Source organism: Scophthalmus maximus, chromosome 22 (assembly GCF_022379125.1).
Source record: "Scophthalmus maximus strain ysfricsl-2021 chromosome 22, ASM2237912v1, whole genome shotgun sequence".
In the NCBI taxonomy this organism is placed as follows: Eukaryota; Metazoa; Chordata; class Actinopteri; order Pleuronectiformes; family Scophthalmidae; genus Scophthalmus; species Scophthalmus maximus.
In genome coordinates this window covers 4,789,583-4,809,341 of record NC_061536.1, presented here as the reverse complement: position 1 = coordinate 4,809,341, position 19,759 = coordinate 4,789,583, and the positions used below count along the sequence as shown (strand labels likewise).

The window sequence follows — 19,759 nt, the reverse complement described above, 5'->3', positions numbered from 1 at the left end:
AGTTTGGTAGCTCACTCTGCTGTCAAAGAGCAATGACCGACAGCGACAACCTACCGTGATCGTGGAAACTATTAACATGCAGCCTAGGGACTAATGTGATTGGTTACTGTATTTGGGGAGCGCGGCAAACCTACTTATATACTGCTATCCGATTGGCTCAGAAGTTCTGTCACTCCGAGGAGGCCGGCCCCCCTCTCGTCTAAGGTAGTCTGAGTGGAGAAAGTAACGAAGATGGAAGGAGCTGATGTTGTTGAATTATTGAGGAGATTTTACAGAGTGGCGAAGTGATAGCCGTGTACTCGCCCGGTCGGAACCGTTGAGGACGGCGATACCGGGAAATTCACAGATAGCATGCCCGTAAGTAAACCGTGACCTCCCCGGTTCACTTGGTGTCGCGCCTTAGCCGAGCTAGCTCACCAGCTAATCTGTGAGCAAACCGCAGTGACAGCTCGGAAGTCATTCAGCCAAGCCGAGACAGAGAGTGTGCGAAGGCGGAGGATTAATTCACACTCTCTGGTAACTGGTTAACAAGTACAGCCCCGGCGTTCGCCACCGAACGAACCACTTGTGCCTTGAGAAAAAATGATTTCGCGTTGTTTTTAACGCAAGAGATGTTGACCGGTAGTCACTGCGCTACACTCACTGGTTAGCAGTGGCCGATGACAGGCTGATAGTTCAGTGAGCTAGTTGACATGGTGGAGACCAGCGGATCGCAACACGCCAAGTTAACGAGCGTTTTGGAGCAACCATTTTGCCGCTGTAGTCACATCTGTCATAGAGACTTTGAACCTTTATCCTGTTAAACAGCTGTGTGTGTCTGTCTGTCTGTCTGTCTGTCTGTCTGTGTGTCTGTCTGTCTGTCTGTCTGTGCATGCCTTGACGTTGTGAAGATACTTTTTCAGATTCCTCAAGTGATAGTCTTGTGTGTGTGTGTGTGTGTGTGTGTGTACTTGTCTTTCTACAAACCCATCATTGGGAAAACATTCTCGGTCCTCACAATCTCAAAGGGGTAAACTTGGTTGTAGGGTAAGAGTTAGATTTAGGTTAAGGTGCTAGGGAATGCATTGTGTCCTCACACAACTACTGAAATACGTGTGTGTGTGTGTGTGTGTGTGTGTGTGTGTGTGTGTGTGTGTGTGTGTGTTCACACAAGTGATAGTCTTGAGAGTGAGTGAGTGTGTGTCGTCAACCAGTGCAGGCTGGTGTTTCAGATAATGCGTCGTTCAGATTTTTCTAAACACCATCATGTGATGCAGCTTTCCTCTGTTCCACTCAGCTCGTTCATTGGTTTCCTCTATGAGGGGGAGCGGTGTGAAAGCCTTGCTGCGGAGACCAAAGGCAGTCCCGCTGTATGATACGAACTCCTTCACTACTTTGCATGCTTGCAGAACTTGACTTGACATGTGTCCTTCACAAAGGCCGTACGGATGCCGGTGTGCCAGTCACTTTTTAAATAAGATACTATTTGTGCCTTGATTCATAGTTTGTCCTTTGCTTTACATTCAGTAAATCTGTTCCGGCATTTGCCTTTGTCATAAGGGAGAGGCTTTCCCTGAAGCAGCAGGTGGGTTTGTTGGGTGAGTTGAAGCTGCACCGTTCAAGTGGTGTCATTAGGGTGTGGATGTGAGTGCATAAATAAAAAATATTCACAGGCTTGTTAATGTGTGGCATCAGTGGCTGCTACAGTCTCAGGCTTCTTAATGCTTTTTGACAGTCAAGCCTGGCAGGTGATGGAGCAGGAAGATCGCACTGGCTCTGCTGTCATTCAGCATCATAGCAAGAGCCACCCGTGTCTGCAGTTTCAATCCTGCCCCTGCATACATAAATACAGTTTATTATTTTTAAGTGTAATTTTCTAGGTATAAACACTTCTTGAATGTGCTAGACTTTTAGACCCCCAAAAATAGCTAGAAAGGCAAGTTGATTATTTGCACCAGAAGTGGTTTCTGAACGTCAAATTGTAAGTCTGAATGTCGATAAATTATGAGTGAGTTATTTCAAGTAAAGCTGCTTGCCACGGTGGAAAGACAAATTGAGAGTAAGGCGGGAGATTATAGTGTTAAAATTGAAAAAAAATGCGACATTGATGTTAATCATTGGTGTCTTCGGGCTCACTCGCTGCAGGAAGACAGGGAATTGGATAAGCGTGAGGAGGGCTGAAGATGCATCACTGGCTTAGAGGCACCGGAGAAGAGAGCGTAGGCTGCTATAAGAGGATTCCTCCCCGTCAGGTCTCTCTGTCTTTCAGCAGCAGAAAACACACACACACACACACACACACACACACACACACACACACACACACACACACACACACACATACACACACACACACACACACACACACACACACACACACACACACACACACACACACACACACACACACACACACACACACACACACACACACACACACACACACACTAGACTCTGCTGTCATGTCTGCTTAGTTACAGGCAGTTCTCTGCTATTTATGTGTGTTTGTGTGCAGGAATGAGAAAGAAAACTGAGGCAGAAGCCTCCCCCTCCCCACCCTCCAAGCTATAAACAACTTGCTATTGAAACAGACCTGAGGGGATAGTAGAGGTGGGAGGCAATGATGCAACAGGGTTAACCCCAGGCCAAGCTAGTGCAAGTAAAGAAGATGACAACAGACAGCATGAGAACGATTTGTTATGGATTGAAGAAAGAAAGCTACACAGTGTAGCAGTACTTGGCAGGCCCGCTGAACCTGGAGGTCAGGCCTCTCCTTTATGGCCACAGTTCTATAACTAAGCCTCTACCTTTGCACCCCACAGCTACTCTCCATAGTTTCCTTACTGCTTTTTTCCTTCCCTTCAAGTTGAAACAAGCATGTAGTCTTGTAGTTAAGCTTGTTGACAACTGGCTACTACAGGAGATCCAGGGTGGAGGCTTATTGCTGAAGTTCCTGGTTCTGACATCGGTTTGTATGGTTTAACAGTAACGATTGGGGGGTTGGGTGTGTCTCTTACAAAAGTTGAGCCAGTTGATTTTAAATAAGCTAGTTCAGGTTCATTTCATGTAATTTGATCTGTTTTACAGTCCCTAATCTCCTCACAGCTTTCATTCTTTAAGGGCTTTTTTAAATCAGCCTAACCAGTAGTGTGTGCGTGCGTGCGTGCGTGCGTGCGTGCGTGCGTGCGTGCGTGCGTGCGTGCGTGCGTCTTGCACCCTGCATTACAGGAAAAAGCAGCCGGATCAGCTCTGTTGTTCTGAAAAACCACCCACTTCATTTTCTCTCCTCTGTTTTCCCTCCCTTCATTCAAGCCTTCATTGTTATTGGCTTACTTACTTCCTGAAAAAGAAGGTTCCGAAGCATGTGTGTAATAGGAAATGAGGTAATCAGCAGGGAGGCGTGTGTTTGAGTGTGGCTCCTTCCCCCTATTTCATTCGTTCTTGGACTCGCTTCAATTCTCTCTCCGCCAGCTTCCCGAGACAGGTATGTTCGTACTACTCCTGTGGGCAAAGAAGGGCACTGTGTGTTGATAATGTAGATAGGTTTCATAGCAATCCATGTAAAGGCATTGGTATTGTGTGTGTATTGTCTGTTTGCCTCAAGTGTTTTGTGCTAACTCTAACATTATATGTAAGCACGCTTAGACAAAGTAAAATAAGCTTGTGTAGACTTCCGTCAGTGTGTGGCTGTGTGTGTGGCTCTGTGAGCGTGTGACAGAATTTTTGACCGAGGCGTGGGTGTAAATTCAGCAGGAACGAGTTGTCAACTTTTGCTAGCTCACAGGAACAGGTTTTGTCAAACCAGACATTGAATAAACCCTTGCGCGCGCACACATACACACACTCGCATGACACATTTTTCATCACTCCTTGGCAAGAAGTTGGCTCCACCAGGGTTTTGCACACTTCTTGAGCTTGTCAAAATCACAGAGAGGTGTGCGTTTCATTATCTTTACTTATCTCCTGTGTTTCTCAGAGCCTGAGAGGTTGCCAGGGGCAGCGCAGATTGATACCTCATGAAGTCTCCTCATTAATTGACCCTATACAGTCTCTCCTCTCTTGAGTTATTCATCCCTTGGGTTGTCAAACATTCCTTTCATCCCTCATCACTCCATTTATCTCAGCTTCTATTCATTTAGCCATTGATCTCTGCTCCATTCATCCTCCTGCGCTTCCCTACCTGTTCCCTCTCCTGCATTTATCATCTACTCGTTCCTCACCTCAATGATTTGTTCAAGGCGCCTGTCGCGCCTGCTCTGCCACTTATCTTTATCACTGGTTTATTCATGTGTGTTTCTGCTGTCCGCGTGGCTGAGCTGCACAGAAGCGGCTCACCAGCTGCTGCACTTGTGTGGTCTCTAAGGCTTATATTGATTTCTGCAATGAGTCGGTAATGACATAGAGATGCTTAACAAGTTAGCCAGACTAAGACAGAAGATGAACAACTGCAAAATAACATGATTATGCTCTACAGTGTACTCCCAGGGCAATTCGTTTTCAATTTTCCTCCACCAGTTGCTTGCCTGTCTGCAGTGTGAGAGCTTAGCAATCTTGGAGACGGCGCATTACGGTATGTGCTGTTACCGTTTTCTTTCTGGACATTGTAATGGGCTTATTTTTCACTATTTCCTGGCATTTTATAGACAAAGTCATTGATTGATTATTTGAGAAGATAATCTGCAGATTGAAACAGCACAACATTCTGTTTACATTCAATGGTACCAAAATGTGTTTTGTGAATCCTTGCGGTTGAAAAAATGGTTGAATTTTCTTAAAAAAAACATTTTGATGCTAAATTAACTAGAACATGTTCACACCATGATGTTGAAGCATGAAGCATACATAACTGGTGAAAACTTTTTTGCACCCTGCATGTATCCACCTAAATGATTAAAAAAAAAGAGTTAATACTCCAATGTCCACCCTCTGTGGTTGCTTTTGTGTTGCTGCAGTTTCTTCACATATGTCACACGGGTAGGTGGCACGGCAGGCGGCTGCTGATTTTCGTCCTGAGGTTTCTTTTTCTTGATACAAATGATGCAGAGAATATTTGATGACATGCCCCAGACGCAGCCAGCGTGGGCAGAGCTGATGGGTTAAAAGTGACTTTGTAGGAGGAGTACCCATCCTCTTACAGGACTGACTCATCCAGACTAATAACAGCCTTTATTTTTTTCTATTCACCGAGCCTGCCATTAAAATGCACACACTGGCTTTAGATAGTGTTGTCTTCACCAGCATGAAAGAAAACGGAACGGAACGCACAACGCCACAAAGGACTCATTTCTCTAAATGGAGACTACTGCGCTTTATAATCCTTCTCCATTTCATGAGTCACTGGCTCCCCTCCCCCTTTTCATTTCTGACATTGGTACAGCACATAAATAGACACCTGGCTGCCATGGAGGGACCAGGCACCAACATCATGCAAAAAAACCCCCCCAAAACATTTGGATACGTGTGTGTACCTATACATTTGGATACGTGTGTCCTTCTATGTGCACACACAAGTGTGTGCACATAGAAGGACTTCTTCCTCCCTCTCCCTTTCTTTTCAGCCCGTGTTACCAGACATACCAAACATGGACTTTGTTTCTGAGTTCAACAGCCAATTTAGCCTTGTACTTGCAGTTTCAGAGCTCAGGCACGACGGACCCCGCAGTGAAAGCAGACTGTTTGTGGACAATTCATCCATCACGCAAAGAGATGCTGTCCTCCGCAAATCAGATTCTGGTCAGGCTGCTGCAGTTTCTTAGCCCCAGCAGAGTTGTTTAATGTGACCTAAGTACATTGGAAGACTTATACCTCTTTCACACCAAAATGACCATGTATACCCAGGTTTTTTAAACGCGTGTCGCCCCAGTTTTAATTGGCAATTGGCCTCTTTCACACTGCGAGCAGACCAGGGTCTGATGATCATGTAGTGACAGTTGGCGGCCATAGATTGGCGGTAGAGAGCGGTGCGCGCCATAAAACAAAGAAGAACAGTGTAGTAAACAACAGAAAGCATGGTGAGGTAACAGTAGTTACCGACGCAGGAGTCGAGCCTTCATTGCCTCTGTCATCGCGCAAATTAGCGCGTTCACCCGGGTGTGACGTTCACATCAATGCACAGTCATTTGACCCGGGGCTGAATGCCGATTAAACATTTCACACTGCAAAAAATGCCGGGTGTCAGCGGGTTTAAACAGGTTTTTTGGCTTAAGAATGATGTTACTGTTTTTATTTTATTCCTCAGTTATTTGTTCAATCTATTGAATATCAAAGTGAAAGTTGGCCTTGGTTTAATATATCTAATTTAACTAGGCTCTAGGAATGGTAATGTAGGTCTGTTTTATGGGCAGCTGACTACTTTGGACCAAACTGAATATTTGTTGGGACATTTATAGTCCCCATGTGGCTAAATCCTTATGACTGGTGATCCCATGAATTTTCATTCGGTGTCAGTTGCAGGTTTTGATGACGATCAAATCCAGCTTTGTGTGGAACGTCAACTTTTATTCATCTGGCAGTGTACTTTTCTTTACAGTGAACATTTTACAGCCTTACAGAATTGCTAGGAGCTATAGACTCTTAGTCACATCAATTCCGTTCATCATAATTATTGTCAATTTCGGTTCAATTAACTGTCTAATCAATTCATAATGAGGGAGGACTTTTATTGGGGACACACACACACACACACACACACACACACACACACACACACACAGAGGCCTCCTGAAAAACCTCACAACGAATCATACAATTATGACATGAATGGACCAGAGAATAAGCAAGAGTAGAGGGCAACAGAGAAGAGAAGCTACCTGAACACAGGTTGAGTGTCTAGAAGAGGAAAGAGGGGAGTCAGGATGCAGACAGCATAGTAGCAGGGAAGGATTGGAAGGGTCATCAGAACTGGGATGAAGGAAGCTCATTTCACTGTCAGTAAATTATAAACTGAAGCAGGTAAGAGCCTCTTTTTGTCGGCCTTTGTTTCAAGACGTCTGAACTGTTCAGCCTGTTCATGCATTTCTTCTCATCAGTGCGTGCGTGTGTGCGTGCGAGAGGGTGGGGAAATTTGCACTATATATTTTCATTGTGTCAATAATAAGGCAGACCGTGTTTGTACATGATTGTTTTTTTCTCTCTCTCAGGTAGAGGTGACTCCACTGCAGATGAGGGAACATGTTGGCTATGGACCAAGGAGTGGTGGAGGAATGGCTGTCAGAATTTAAGGTAAAAAATAAGATTTTAAAAAAGCACCTACCTATGCTCAGTGTTCAGCATGATCTCTGCTGCTGCTTATCGCTGGCAGAATGTTTTCCACACACACACACACACACACACATATAAAGACAAACACTCCATTAAGTGCTTCCCTCCAAGAAAAATGCAAACTCCTACACAAACATGAGCACATAGCAATAGTTTCACAAGGCTCGCCGAGGTGTAATACTAAAGGCGCATATGAGATTTTCCGATGTGAACGTACGATGACCAATCTGATGTCCCCTTAGTGAAGCTGACCTTTAAATGGAGTGGCCAACGGCTTCTACAGACATTATGGCTCTCTGTCTCTACAGGCTTGAGATGCTGTCACTTTGGAGCACTGTGCCTGCACTTTAAGCAGATACAGTGTGCCATTCACCAACAGTCATAATATTAGGCAAATATATTGCCGTAAACTGATATCTGTGTATCCTGGAATTGTTAGGAATCAACAGCTCACATTTTAGATAACTGGTAAAACGTACCTGGGGGGAGAGGTGTATCCAACCTGAGCCGCTCATGTATGTTTCAGACCCTTCCTGACAGTGCTGTGTCCACCTACGCTGCCGCACTAAAAGAGAAAGGTTCCCTGGTCCCTGCACTCTACAAGGTCATCCGAGAGAACTACAGCGATGTACGTACACACACTGTGATATTTTAATTCATGCAAACATTAAAGATTATAAGATGACCTCACACTAATGCTTGAAAGTATATTTTGTACACTCGTAATTGAGTGATGTTCTTTTTGTCTTATTGGATCTGTCTGACTGTCCAACACACTGTTTTCCATTCTGACATTTATTGAGGAAACCAAAAATGCCAAAAACAATATTCACTGCTATTGCTATTGCAGTTGATACTCGCGGATTTTTGTAATGCAACCATGTGTGTGCACGCACTGTCCTCCCCAGTTGTTGGAGCCAGTGTGTCACCAGTTGTTTGAGTTTTATCGGAGTGGTGAGCCGCAGCTGCAGCGTTTCACGCTACAGTTCCTGCCTGAGCTCCTGTGGAGCCTCCTGTCAGTCAGCGCAGCCAGAGACCCCCACACCTCCGGCTGCATCGAGGCCCTGCTGCTGGGCATTTACAACCTGGTAGGGGAGAGGATGAATGTGATGGGGGGTGTGTGTGGTTGAGGTTGTAGGTGTTTTTCTTAAAATTTTATGTTGTGTCAGAGCTGAACCTTTTTATTTATTATCAGTGGAAGAGATCCATTTGTGTTATTAACAATAAAATGTTTCCAGTATTATGAGTACAAAGTTAAGAAAAACACAAGGGAAAAAGTCCTTGATCATGAGCAAATGTAATGATGCAACATCACAGCTATTTCTGGGATCTGCGTCATGTGTTTTAAATGGTTACTTTATGCCTTGTTAGACACCTATATCTGTATGCTGACTGGAAGTATGGGATAGAAATAGAGGAATTGAAACATAATGATTTTGCAAATAGATAATTCCGATGTGTTGCTTCTTGCAAATGCCCTTAAGCTTCCCACAAAGAGATGCCAGCACCACTCATTATTAAAGTGTGTTGAGTCCTATTTTCAGCCATTTTGGCTCTGGATGTTCTATCAGCAAAGTGCAGTGTCCTCTAACTTCCTCTCTGAATAACAGAATAGGTCAGCTGTCAGTCAACCCACAGGCTGGCTCCCATTAATCCATTTGACATTAACATGCACACAGGGGACACCAAAACCCAGGGGTTTGTGCTTGGGTTTTCATACACATTATACACACAAATAAGCAAACACATACACACCAGCAGACTGAGTGGGGAAACGCAGACCCTGAGGTCCACCCACTAACAGCCTCACATAAGAGATGAGTGTACTTGAAAAGTAAAGCACATGCTCTTCAGAGGTTTAGGGCACAGGGAAATCTTTTTTTTTCTTTTCTCGCTCACAGAAACCTTTTTTTCCTTTTTCTTCCACAGGAAATAGTTGATAAAGATGGACAAAGCAAAGTGTTGTCTTTTACTGTCCCTTCCCTCTCCAAGCCCTCAGTGTATCACGAGGTTGGCGACACACACACAAATGCACACTAATCTTTCAATTTGTTTTAGCAGACATGTTAAATGTAAAAACGGACATCTTCCCCTTCCAGCCTTCAACCATCGGCTCCATGGCCCTTACAGAAGGGGCTTTAGCCAATCACGGGCTGAGCAGAGTGGTGTACAGCGGGCCACACCTGCAGAGAGAGACCTTCACAGCACAGAACAGGTAAGAATCACGATGGGCACACTTGTTTGAAGTGTTCAGGGCGGGTGGTGACATGTCTGCAGGGAGAAGATTGTGCTTGTTTTGAAATGGGTGGACTGGCCAACCACCAAAATGGAAGCACTGACAAGTTCAGTTGCCAAAAGTTTTGACCTTAGTGGGGACTCTTGACTTATTTAGGAGTTATGTATTTATATCCAGGACTCCCATAAAGAAGAGATATTGTATCTCAACGGGATCCTCCTGGTTGAATAAAGGATAAATAATACAATTAAAATAAAAATATATTTTGATCAACTGATTTTAACTGCAATATACAACCCCCCAAAACACAAACACCTTCCCTCTATGTTTACAGCATTTTAACAAATATGCTTCCTCAAAAATTCAAAACTGATGGGAGAGTTTATTCTGAATTTCTTGTGATTTACGTTGGTGTCTTAACAAGAGAGAAAATTGAAGTAAATGGGTGGAGAGTGATGTCTTCCACTAAGGGGAATGCAGAAAACGTACAAACACCGCTTCCTAAATCTTTCACTGGTAGTATTCGTGTCAGGCTGCTCGTTTTCTGCCGATTCATGAAGTTTTAATCAACAAGGCCACGCTGCAGCCAAACAATGAAGGTCTGAGATTTTCTTATGCTGATTAGGACTGACTGGCTAGAAATTTTTAAAAAGGTAATGATGACTTTTGTTTTCAGCAATTAGACAAAGGTGAGTCTGCATGCTTCTTAAAATCATGCAGGAATAAGCTTTCATTCTCTTTTTTTTTGTGGAGGTATTTATATTTATAGTGTGGTTGGAAGCATAACTATATCTGTGAAGTTAAACTTTTTAAGCTTTTGTATCTGATGTTGTGGTGATGTGTTCGGAGGACAGATGTTGTATTTGATTTTTTTATTTGTGTGTTTGTGCTGTTGAGATTTGAGGTGCTGACCTTCCTGCTGCTGTGCTACAACGCTGCTCTCAGCTACGTGACCTCCACCTCCCTCCAGTCCCTCTGTCAGCTCAGCTCCAGGTAAAACAAAACACACACTCGGCCTCGACTTATCAGAGTCACTTGATATAATATAGCAGCCCACGGGTCACTTTGTCATGAGCTCTTGAGGACTTTATACACACGCACATGCACAGACACTCATTTCAGTATGTGACCTTTGTTTCACTTTCTTGTTTGCTGATGTTTTTAAAGACACTACTTACACACACACACACACACAGTTTTGCTAGCACTTGCTTATCTGATCCTCTTATAGACTTTGCTGCCAGCAAGAGCCAAGATACCGCTATTTGGCAATGAGCTGTGATGTACACAGACCCCAGCTTATTTTGGTAATCTGCCAACTGTAGCTGAGCATTGGTCTGATAAACACAGAGCTAAAGAGAAATCTTCAGGTTTTGATTTCCCCTCGACATTTTTCTGTTAGCTACGTGCAGTGTACAGCAGCTCCTCTAGCCTCCAACATACAGGTGCTACCTCAGTTTTACTGTAGTAGTTGAAGTAACTTTTATGACACTGTTTTGATTGTGTTAATGGGTCTGTGTATGTGCGCCTGCTATTATTTTTTCTTTTGATTGAGTTTAATATTCACTACAGGGGAAGTAAATTGTCATAATGGTGGTGAAGCCAAGTGACTCCATGGAGTGTGTTTTCCTGTTTGAAGCTTCCCTATTTCACTTATACAAGCTTCCCTATTGTTTTTTTTGTTTGTTTTTTTACTGGTTGTCCTCCAGGGTGTGTATATGCGGTTATCCTCGGCAACAGATGCGGCGCTACAAAGGTATTAGCACACGGCTGACAGTCACGTCGGAGTTCCTGGTTCAGCTCATCACAGGCATACATTACGCCTTGTGAGTGTACACACATGCCTGCACACACAGCCTCGCTGTTCAACTTTAACTTTTCATGTATTACATTTCTTCCAGTCTCTGTATTTGCATATTACATGTTTGTTTGTGGTTGTGCTTGTGTGTGTGTGTAGGTGTAATGGGGAAGTTGAAGTGGGATCCAAAGCGCTGGATGACGTTCTGTATCGAGCCCAGCTAGAGTTGTTCCCTGAGGCTCTACTGGTGAGTGCAATAAAACAAAATTCAAAACACAAATACTTTCCATCTTCTCCCCCTCGTGTGTGTGTGTGTGTGTGTGTGTGTGTGTGTGTGTGTGTGTGTGTGTGTGTGTGTGTGTGTGTGTGTGTGTGTGTGTGTGTGTGTGTGTGTGTGTGTGTGTGTGTGTGTGTGTGTGTGTGTGTGTGTGTGTGTGTGTGTGTGTGTGTGTGTGTGTGTGTGTGTGTGTGTGTGTGTGTGTGAGATTTTTGTGTGTGTGTGTGAGATTTTTGTGTGACCATGTGATTTGGATGCACATGCTGGCCTGCGGTTTTGATTCATGCCCAGCACACTATGCTGCATTGTGTTGGTCTGTATGTGTGTGTGAGTCAGAGACTGCAACCAGAGTGTAATCCCACTAGATTATTTACATGCTTCTCTCTCTGCTCTGTTAAGCTGTAATCCTTGAAGCCCAGGGAGTAGAGGATTGAACCTAAGCTCACAGTATTACTACACAAGTCAAGGTGTATTCTCCCACAACAATCAAAACGCACAGGCTTTTGATTCTCAATCATGAAAGGGGTGTTGATTTAAAAATTAAAAATATAATTGATAATGAAACAGGTTTGTGTATAAATGCAATGAAAACATATACACAAAATGTGCGTGGGTCCACATGTCAGATTTGTCCTGTGGGGAACTTCTGTGTTTTGTTGTTGTTGTTGTTACTGTTGTTGCTGTTGCTACAGTGGAATGCACCGGGTGGCAGCTAGCTTAGCATAACTCTGACGTTTCCCTCATGAGACCAATGTGTTGCAGCCACACGGACAAAAGACATGTTGTGTGGGGATAATGATGCCGTTTACCTCATGTTACGTACTCGGCTGTTACACGATCATTAATGCCACTTGTGTCGAGCGAGAGCAGAAGTTTTCAGTAAGACTTGTGAAATAATTATGTTGTTGTTATATAGAGTTAAGAACAAAGCCTCTTTGTTTTTCTTACGTCACTAGCATGTGTTACTCAGTTTATTTCTGAAGTTGTACTTGTCAAACAGTGTCACTATGTTTTCACGGATGCAGGTGCCCTGCAGGCAAAACTGTGAACGGACACTTTTTTTCTTGTAAGCAAGAGTTGAAATATAGTATTGTCATTTCATACTCATACGTTATATGCAGCAGCTGATGGCAAACATGAAAGAAAGCAACACCGAAATATAAAATAAATGGTTTACGTTAAGCTCAAGCTTAAGAGTCTTGTAGAAACTTAGCAGGAACATATTTTAAAATGTAACGGCTAATTATTGAAATATCGAATTAAAAGGCTTGTCCTGGGCCGTTTTCAGTGTTGGCCTGGCTGAAATGAGAACTGCATAAAACCGCCACTGTATAAAAATATCAAGATAATGCCAAATGTGTCAAATTTACTCTTACTCAGTTTTGAAAGACGGGAAGATGTAAATATAATGTCACAAGGGATTGTCGATGGGTGTGTGGAAATTTTAACGGGGTCTAATCACCTAATGCAGATGCACAGTGATCTTGCCTGAGAATTTGATTGGGTTAAATTGTTTTCAGATACAAATGGGTTTTGAAACACATCTGTACACATACACCAATCAGCCACAACATTAAAACCACCAGCCCAAAATTGTGTAGGTCCATCCGTGCTGCCAAAACGGCTCTGACCCATTGGGAAAAAGGATAAAAGGACCTTTGAAATATGTCCTATGGTGTTTGGACATTCGTAGCGGATCCTTTGGGTCCTGTGGACTTTTCGTGGCTGGGGGTGGGGGCATCCGTGGATCTGGCCTCTTCACGTATCCTACATGCTTGATCGGATCGGGATATACCATTTTTGCAGTGTGGCGGGAGATGGTCCTGCGGGGTGAGGCTCTCTATGCCCAGAGTTATCCACTTCACCTGTCTCTGGTTTTAAAGTTGTGGCTGATTGATGTATGTGCCAGTTACAAAGGAACTTCCTCATTATCTCATTGTTTGTATGATGTTTTCCTTTTTCTTTCTTTTTTTGGCATAGATATAATGTTCAAATTTCAGATGTTCAAATCAAACATGGCCAATGTTTTAATCTGTGAGACGATCTGCTCTGAATGCAAGGTTTTTTATTGTCATCCGCTTCAAGCACTGTCTTCTTGAGTAGTATTGTGGGCGTTTGATTTACTCCAGCATGCAAATAACAAAGTGAGCAGGTTTACTGTACAGTCTACAGCCTGAGACAGCAGAATAACATTTTACAAGCAACAAGAGCTTTTAGTATTTCCTGACAGCCGACGTTTTCCACTACAGTCGGCATTTTGGTGCATTTCCTCCATGTGCAATCATTTACAGGGGTATATGTAGAAACATTTATGGATTGTGCGGATAGTAAAACTAAATCCACCATTATATCAAGGGTACATTGCCAATGGTGCACTGCCCCTTGGAAGGTTTTGGGATGATTGGCCAGTCAGAAGGAAGTGATCTTTTAGGAGCTAAGCTAATATTGTGTGTTTCAGCCAAAGGCTCTACTGAGAGGCTACATTACAGGAAGTTTGAGATAAATAAACCTTTTATGAACTTTGACTCGTGCAAAGCTTATCGAGCGGGGTGCCAGCATGAAAATACAGAGCTGGAAATGAGCATAACGGGTCCCCTTTAATTAACAATGTTTGTGCTGCTCCTCGCCATCAGGTGGGTAATGCCATCAAGTCGTCACTGCACGGCGCAGCGCTGAAGAGCAACAACAAGGAGGGTGCACGAAGTATCCAGGTGGAGATCACACCCACGTCCTCCAGAATCTCCCGAAATGCTGTCACCTCTCTCTCCATCAGGGGACACCGCTGGAAGAGACACGGTGAGACGCGTACACAAGACGATGCAGAGACATATCTGTTGGGAGCTCAGTTCGCTGGAACACGAGAAGAGCTCTCTCTCTCTCGCGCGCACACACGCGCACACACACGCACACACGCACACACGCACACACACGCACACGCACACACACACACACACACACACACACACACACACACACACACACACACACACACACACACACACACACACACACACACACAAACTTTCTGTTAATAATTTGTAATCACAATTTTATTGGGTCATAACCAGTGATTGTTTGAAGAACAAATTCACGCCCAATAAGAGAGCAAGGGGTTAAGAACACTTCCTTTCATCCAATCATTTCACTGGCATGTGTTGTCGTCATCTTTCACCCCCCAAGCCCATAGTTTCCTCAGCTTGCTAGCCAGTGCTTTCCACCGCCTTAGAACCTCCTCATTCAAACACAAGGATTTCCTGTCTCATCCGTTAGGATTTACCCAAGTTGGTAGCAACACATAGACACACAGTGAGAATTCACAGTGTGAGAGCGAGGCCATTTTCATCTCCATACAGCATGTATTTTGAACATGTTATGTTCTGATCACTATGATTTTTGTGTTTTTATTTTTCTGTCATTACATTGATTACCTCTGTGTGTCTTGTGTTACTGTGGCCGTGTGTCTGTGCACATGGCCGTCTTTTTGTTTTTTTCGTGTGTGTGTGTGTGTGTGTGTGTGTGTGTGTGTGTGTGTGTGTGTGTGTGTGTGTGTGTGTGTGTGTGTGTGTGTGTGTGTGTGTGTGTGTGTGTGTGTGTGTGTGTGTGTGTGTGTGTGTGTGTGTGTGTGTGTGTGTGTGTGTGTGTGTGTGTGTGTGTGTGTGTTGTTCCATTACCCACCCATGCTCCCCCCCACCACCAGAGTCCCAGGAGGTGAGTGTAGACAGTGAGGCTGCGCTCGGGGGCATTGCCATCCCCGAGATCAATGTGACAGGCGTGAGCGGCGAGAGAATGCCCAACGGAGACTCCCTAAGGCCGCGCCCTGATGGTCGCGCCCAGTCCGATGCCGACATTATGGGCACCACCTCCGAGGTCAGCCTGGACTCCAGAGGTCATGACTCCGGCACACGGGGTCAGGAGGTCAGGAGGCAGAAGTCTGTGAGGCGCTTGGTGGAGAATGAGGGCTCTGGGTCGGCCTCCACAGGGAGAAGCCAGTTCTAAGGTCCTGCCCCTCCTTCCCCCTGCCCCACTCCTGGGGTAACCTAGGTAACGTGTGTGGCGGCGTTGTCTGAAAAGCTGCATGATGACTTGCCCCTTTAACATTTTTGCACTGGGCTCCATCACTTTCTCTTCACCTAATTGCACTTTTCCTCTCATCTGTCTATTTGATGTCATTCATTCATTCACTCTCTCCTTTGTGGCTAAAGCTTCCTCACGATGATCTCCTGCTGAGATTCCTTGAGATCAAATTAAGTGTTAAAGCTCTAACTGAATAACAGATCAATAACCTAATAAAAAATGTGATAATAATGAAATATGCTTGGCTGAAACGCATAATGAAAATGATATGATTTTTTTAATGTTGTTAAAAAATAAGTGGCTCCTATTAAAGCAGAACATCAGTTAAACAAGGAACATAAACAGCAGGTATGAAAGCAGTTTCAATGACATTTTGCAATAAATGTGACAAACATAAAACAGAAAGGCCTCATGACATTGAATCAAAAAGCCTGTATATTTCCCTTAGCACTACCAGCTATTTCGACACTGTTCACAGATCTAACACGTGGGTCTTAACTGGAGTTGTCCCAAGTCCTTTGCGGCCTCTGACAGCACACCTTGGTACGCCTCGACACATTACTCCTGGGTTGCACCTGGAGGCAGATTACCTCCTTCTGACTGGTAGCTAGAAGCCAAGGAACGATATGCAGGTCCTGAATTATGTGAAGCGACAGTCTGGACTTGAATCCGGCGACTCCTGGCCTGTTCTGAACAAGCTGAATCTGACCATGAAAACGCGTTGAAGGGACCTGCCTATCGGTCTGTTTACTGGTGTTCTGTTACAGTGATAGATCGAATCAGAAGGGTGCGATTGTGGGTGTGAGTTACTCAGATGGGCGTGGATGCATTCCCTGAAGAAAGCTGTATGTGTGTCTTTAGACTTTGTGAGGAGGATAAGGGTATATAAGGTGAACTTACTTGTGTCTTTGTTTTGCCTCCTTTTACTTTCCCTTTGTGGTCTTTCCAAGGCTTTTGCTCCCAGGCACTGTCCTCTCCTCTCTGTGGGACAAAACATGTACTCCTGGTTATTCTAACATGTGCTGGACTGGAACTTACATTGTCTTGTCTCAGGTAGCAAGATGTGGCTGATAGCTGAGGTCACAGAGTAAAGGCGCCACCTGCTGGGCAGTGACAGAGCTCCTCTGTCATCCAGCCATACTTCCATGTAAAACTGTGAACGCAGAATATATGATTTTCAAACAATGTAATCTGAATAATAATTTGACTGTATTTGGTGGGCTGGATGACAGATGAGATTATGATAGTTTTCTGTGTTTGGCTCCTGGTTTTCATTTCTTGTTTTGTCCCCGTCCGTCTGTCCAATCTCATAGACGCAGTGGATCTGGGTTCCCCGGATGAGTTGATGGACATTTCAGAGGTCGATGAAGGGGTGTGGCCAGGTAGGGTTGCGACTGAAATGACCCCACCCACCATCACCATCAGCAACAGCATCACCACGTTGAACCTGGGGGCCAAGGCCATGAAGAAGTGTCGGCTCAGCGGGCGCAGCAGCAAGGAAAAGGAGTCCGGCCCTCTCACGACAGGCCGGGCTGCCAGTGAGAACACAGAGCTGTCTGTCAAGCGACTGACGCTCACTTCCAGCCAATCAGTGCCCAAGGCAGGAGCTCTCACCAGCCTGACGCGCACTGCCAGTGCTGTCTTCTCCCGCTCCTTCGAGCAGGTGGCCAGCGGCATCGCCCCCCCCTCCAGCAACCACAACGCCTCTGACGCTGGGCGCTACTCGTGCAGCCAGCAGGAGGAAGCACTGGGGTACTTGAGTGCCACGCCAAACCACACGCAGCGCTCTCCCAGCATCAGCGTGCACCTTGGCTCTGACCTTTGAACCCTCACCCTGTGACCCTGTACCTGTGACCGGGAACTCCCAGCCATGCCAACTGCAAAAGAACCACAAAGACATGAACAAACACTCCGGCTGTTTCCTCTGTCACTCCCTGTTAACGTCGTTCATTCTGTGTTGTGTGAACCAGCCAGCTGTCTCCTTCAGCAGAGCCCACTCCTCTGGGCCTAATGGCGGCGGGATGTCAGCGATACCCCCCCCCCGTCGTGCACCATTGCTGTGAAGTTGTGCCAGTACAGAACTGGGCTCCCTTGCAGAGCAGCCTGTCGTAAAAACAAATGAGTGCACGTAAAGCTCATTACTAAAAACTGTGTGGAAAAGTATTTTTGAAAAAGTATTTTAATCGGCCTTTGTTGCCCTGCATGGCTTTTCCATACAATCCATCATGACCCTACCTGCTTTTGTCAGAGGGCAGATGTTGAGTATGTGTGAGTATGCTTGAGTATGTGTGTACAGTATGTGTGTATGTATATATGTTTTTAGAATAAAGGCTGCTGATTGATACAATGAACAAGGTATGGTTCTCCTATCTGGAAGTGTTTTCTTCTACTTAAAAAAACCCCAAATCTCTTTCCATAGCAATACAAATTTCTCCTGTTCAGTGTTTTCCATTTTTGGGACGAGCACCCAAACTCTCTCCTTAAAAGAGAGTTCCCTTTCTTCCCTTTAAAACGTCAGGAGGAAACGACCACTAAATAAATGAACCTTTTGAGATAAGAATCTTTGTGTTTACAGTCGCACAGTATTTTCATCATTATGGAAAGAAGCAATATTTTGTGTCCTTCCCTCTCGCTCCTCTTAGCACCTTCCTGAATTTGCTGTGCACTTGATGGCAAAAATAAAAATCCAACTCCGGACGTTTTTTTGAGTGTGGCGGACGATGGTTGTGTGTGACTGGTGAAGTATTGAATTCTGCACTTGAAAGTGTTTTCAACTGTGGTGATTTCTTATGATGAATGAGAGACGTTTGACTCTCACCTGTTGTGTTTTCTTGTCTGTGTGTGTGTGTGTGTGTGAGTGAGAGAGAGAGAGAGATGCCTTGTCGCTCTGTTCTCATTTTACGATACATTTTTTTTTAACTAAACAGACTTGATCTAATGTACAGATTTACAATTATTCGATACCTCTGAGTAAACTTACGCTGGCTCAAATACAACAAAATGAACCTATTCCTGTGCTTTCTGCCGTGGGAAGATTTTTTTCGGGGCAACAAGGCATCTACCCTCACTCCAGATCCATCTGCCATTCCAGATGTTTATAGTACTTTGGTGATGTGTTTGACTGTTTCCCTCCTTGTTGTTCACCATGTCACAAGACTTTGTGAGATTGTCTTGTATCAAAAAATGAATGACTCTCCACGTATCTCCTTCATTTGGTGTCCTAAATCAAACATCCATGCTGCCCCACCCTCAAGCAAACGTGTGTCCTGTTGTCTGTGTACTAGAGCTGTCGAGTATCCATGGCTTGGTGGGACAATAACAATCATCGTGTTTCTGTATGTGGGTTTATAGAATGTGAATGGGTAAGCTCTTGTACTAAAGTTTGTTTATATTGGCCTTTCATTTGTCTGATGATAACTTACTGCTGCAACTTCTGGGAATAAAGTGTTTCTATATTTCACGTGTTTGCGCCGTCATGTTTTTCTGCCACGGAGCGGCACCAAACTTAGAAATTCAGACACCACACCAAAACATAAATATGTGGTAATTAGAAATGTTATGTTTTTTTACGACCAGACAGCTGTTGTTCAATTGTATAACTGAAATATTGGGTTAGCTTGGCTGTCAAACAGGGTATAATTTGATGTGAAAATATACGACAGACATTAAAGATACTGAAATACCACCCATCGGGTTTCCACATTAAAAATGGGGATTTTACAAATATTGTAGATGTGAACACATTTTAGGTCCTTGAATTTTAAAAAAAATCCTTGGCCAAAATGTAAAGACGTGTAAGATATTTCAGTGCACACTATACAGATTGTCCCCTTTCAGACTGCACAATAAATACGGCACAGTAGTGGACTGTTTTATTATCACTATGTAAACAGCCTTTAAATATTAGAGCTGATTGAGGGGGAGCTTATTTCACATACCGTTGAGACGTGAAATAATACACTTCATCAATAAAACATATTTTACAAGTACGTGTATTTAAAATCTTAATCTGCAAATTACCCATGACTGTGGGATCAACCTGACAGTAATTGAGGTACATCACTGAATAGATAACTTAAATCTGTGAATCTGAGGCTCTCGGGCTGTCGGCCACATTGCCTGGTCATTGTTTCAG

General features: G+C 44.2%; 1 protein-coding gene across 4 annotated transcripts; it reads left to right on the top strand.

Annotated features, from left to right (window-relative positions):
- Positions 1-188: 188 nt before the first annotated feature.
- Positions 189-19,084, top strand: fam126a (family with sequence similarity 126 member A). 4 transcript variants are annotated; one of them, XM_035620523.2, is made up of 12 exons: positions 189-357; positions 7,119-7,200; positions 7,766-7,867; positions 8,148-8,327; positions 9,169-9,249; positions 9,339-9,454; positions 10,373-10,468; positions 11,185-11,301; positions 11,433-11,520; positions 14,184-14,346; positions 15,248-15,591; positions 16,938-17,075. In XM_035620523.2, the coding sequence occupies exons 2-11, from the start codon at positions 7,150-7,152 to the stop codon at positions 15,544-15,546; spliced, it is 1,293 nt and encodes a 430-aa protein (XP_035476416.1). In that variant the 5' UTR covers positions 189-357; positions 7,119-7,149; the 3' UTR covers positions 15,547-15,591; positions 16,938-17,075. The 4 variants fall into 4 exon arrangements, with proteins under 4 accessions (XP_035476416.1, XP_035476413.1, XP_035476414.1 ...); XM_035620520.2 differs by lacking the exon at positions 15,248-15,591 and having other exon boundaries at positions 16,938-19,084; XM_035620521.2 differs by lacking the exons at positions 189-357; positions 15,248-15,591 and adding an exon at positions 3,397-3,463 and having other exon boundaries at positions 16,938-19,084.
- The last annotated feature ends 675 nt before the right edge of the window (positions 19,085-19,759 follow it).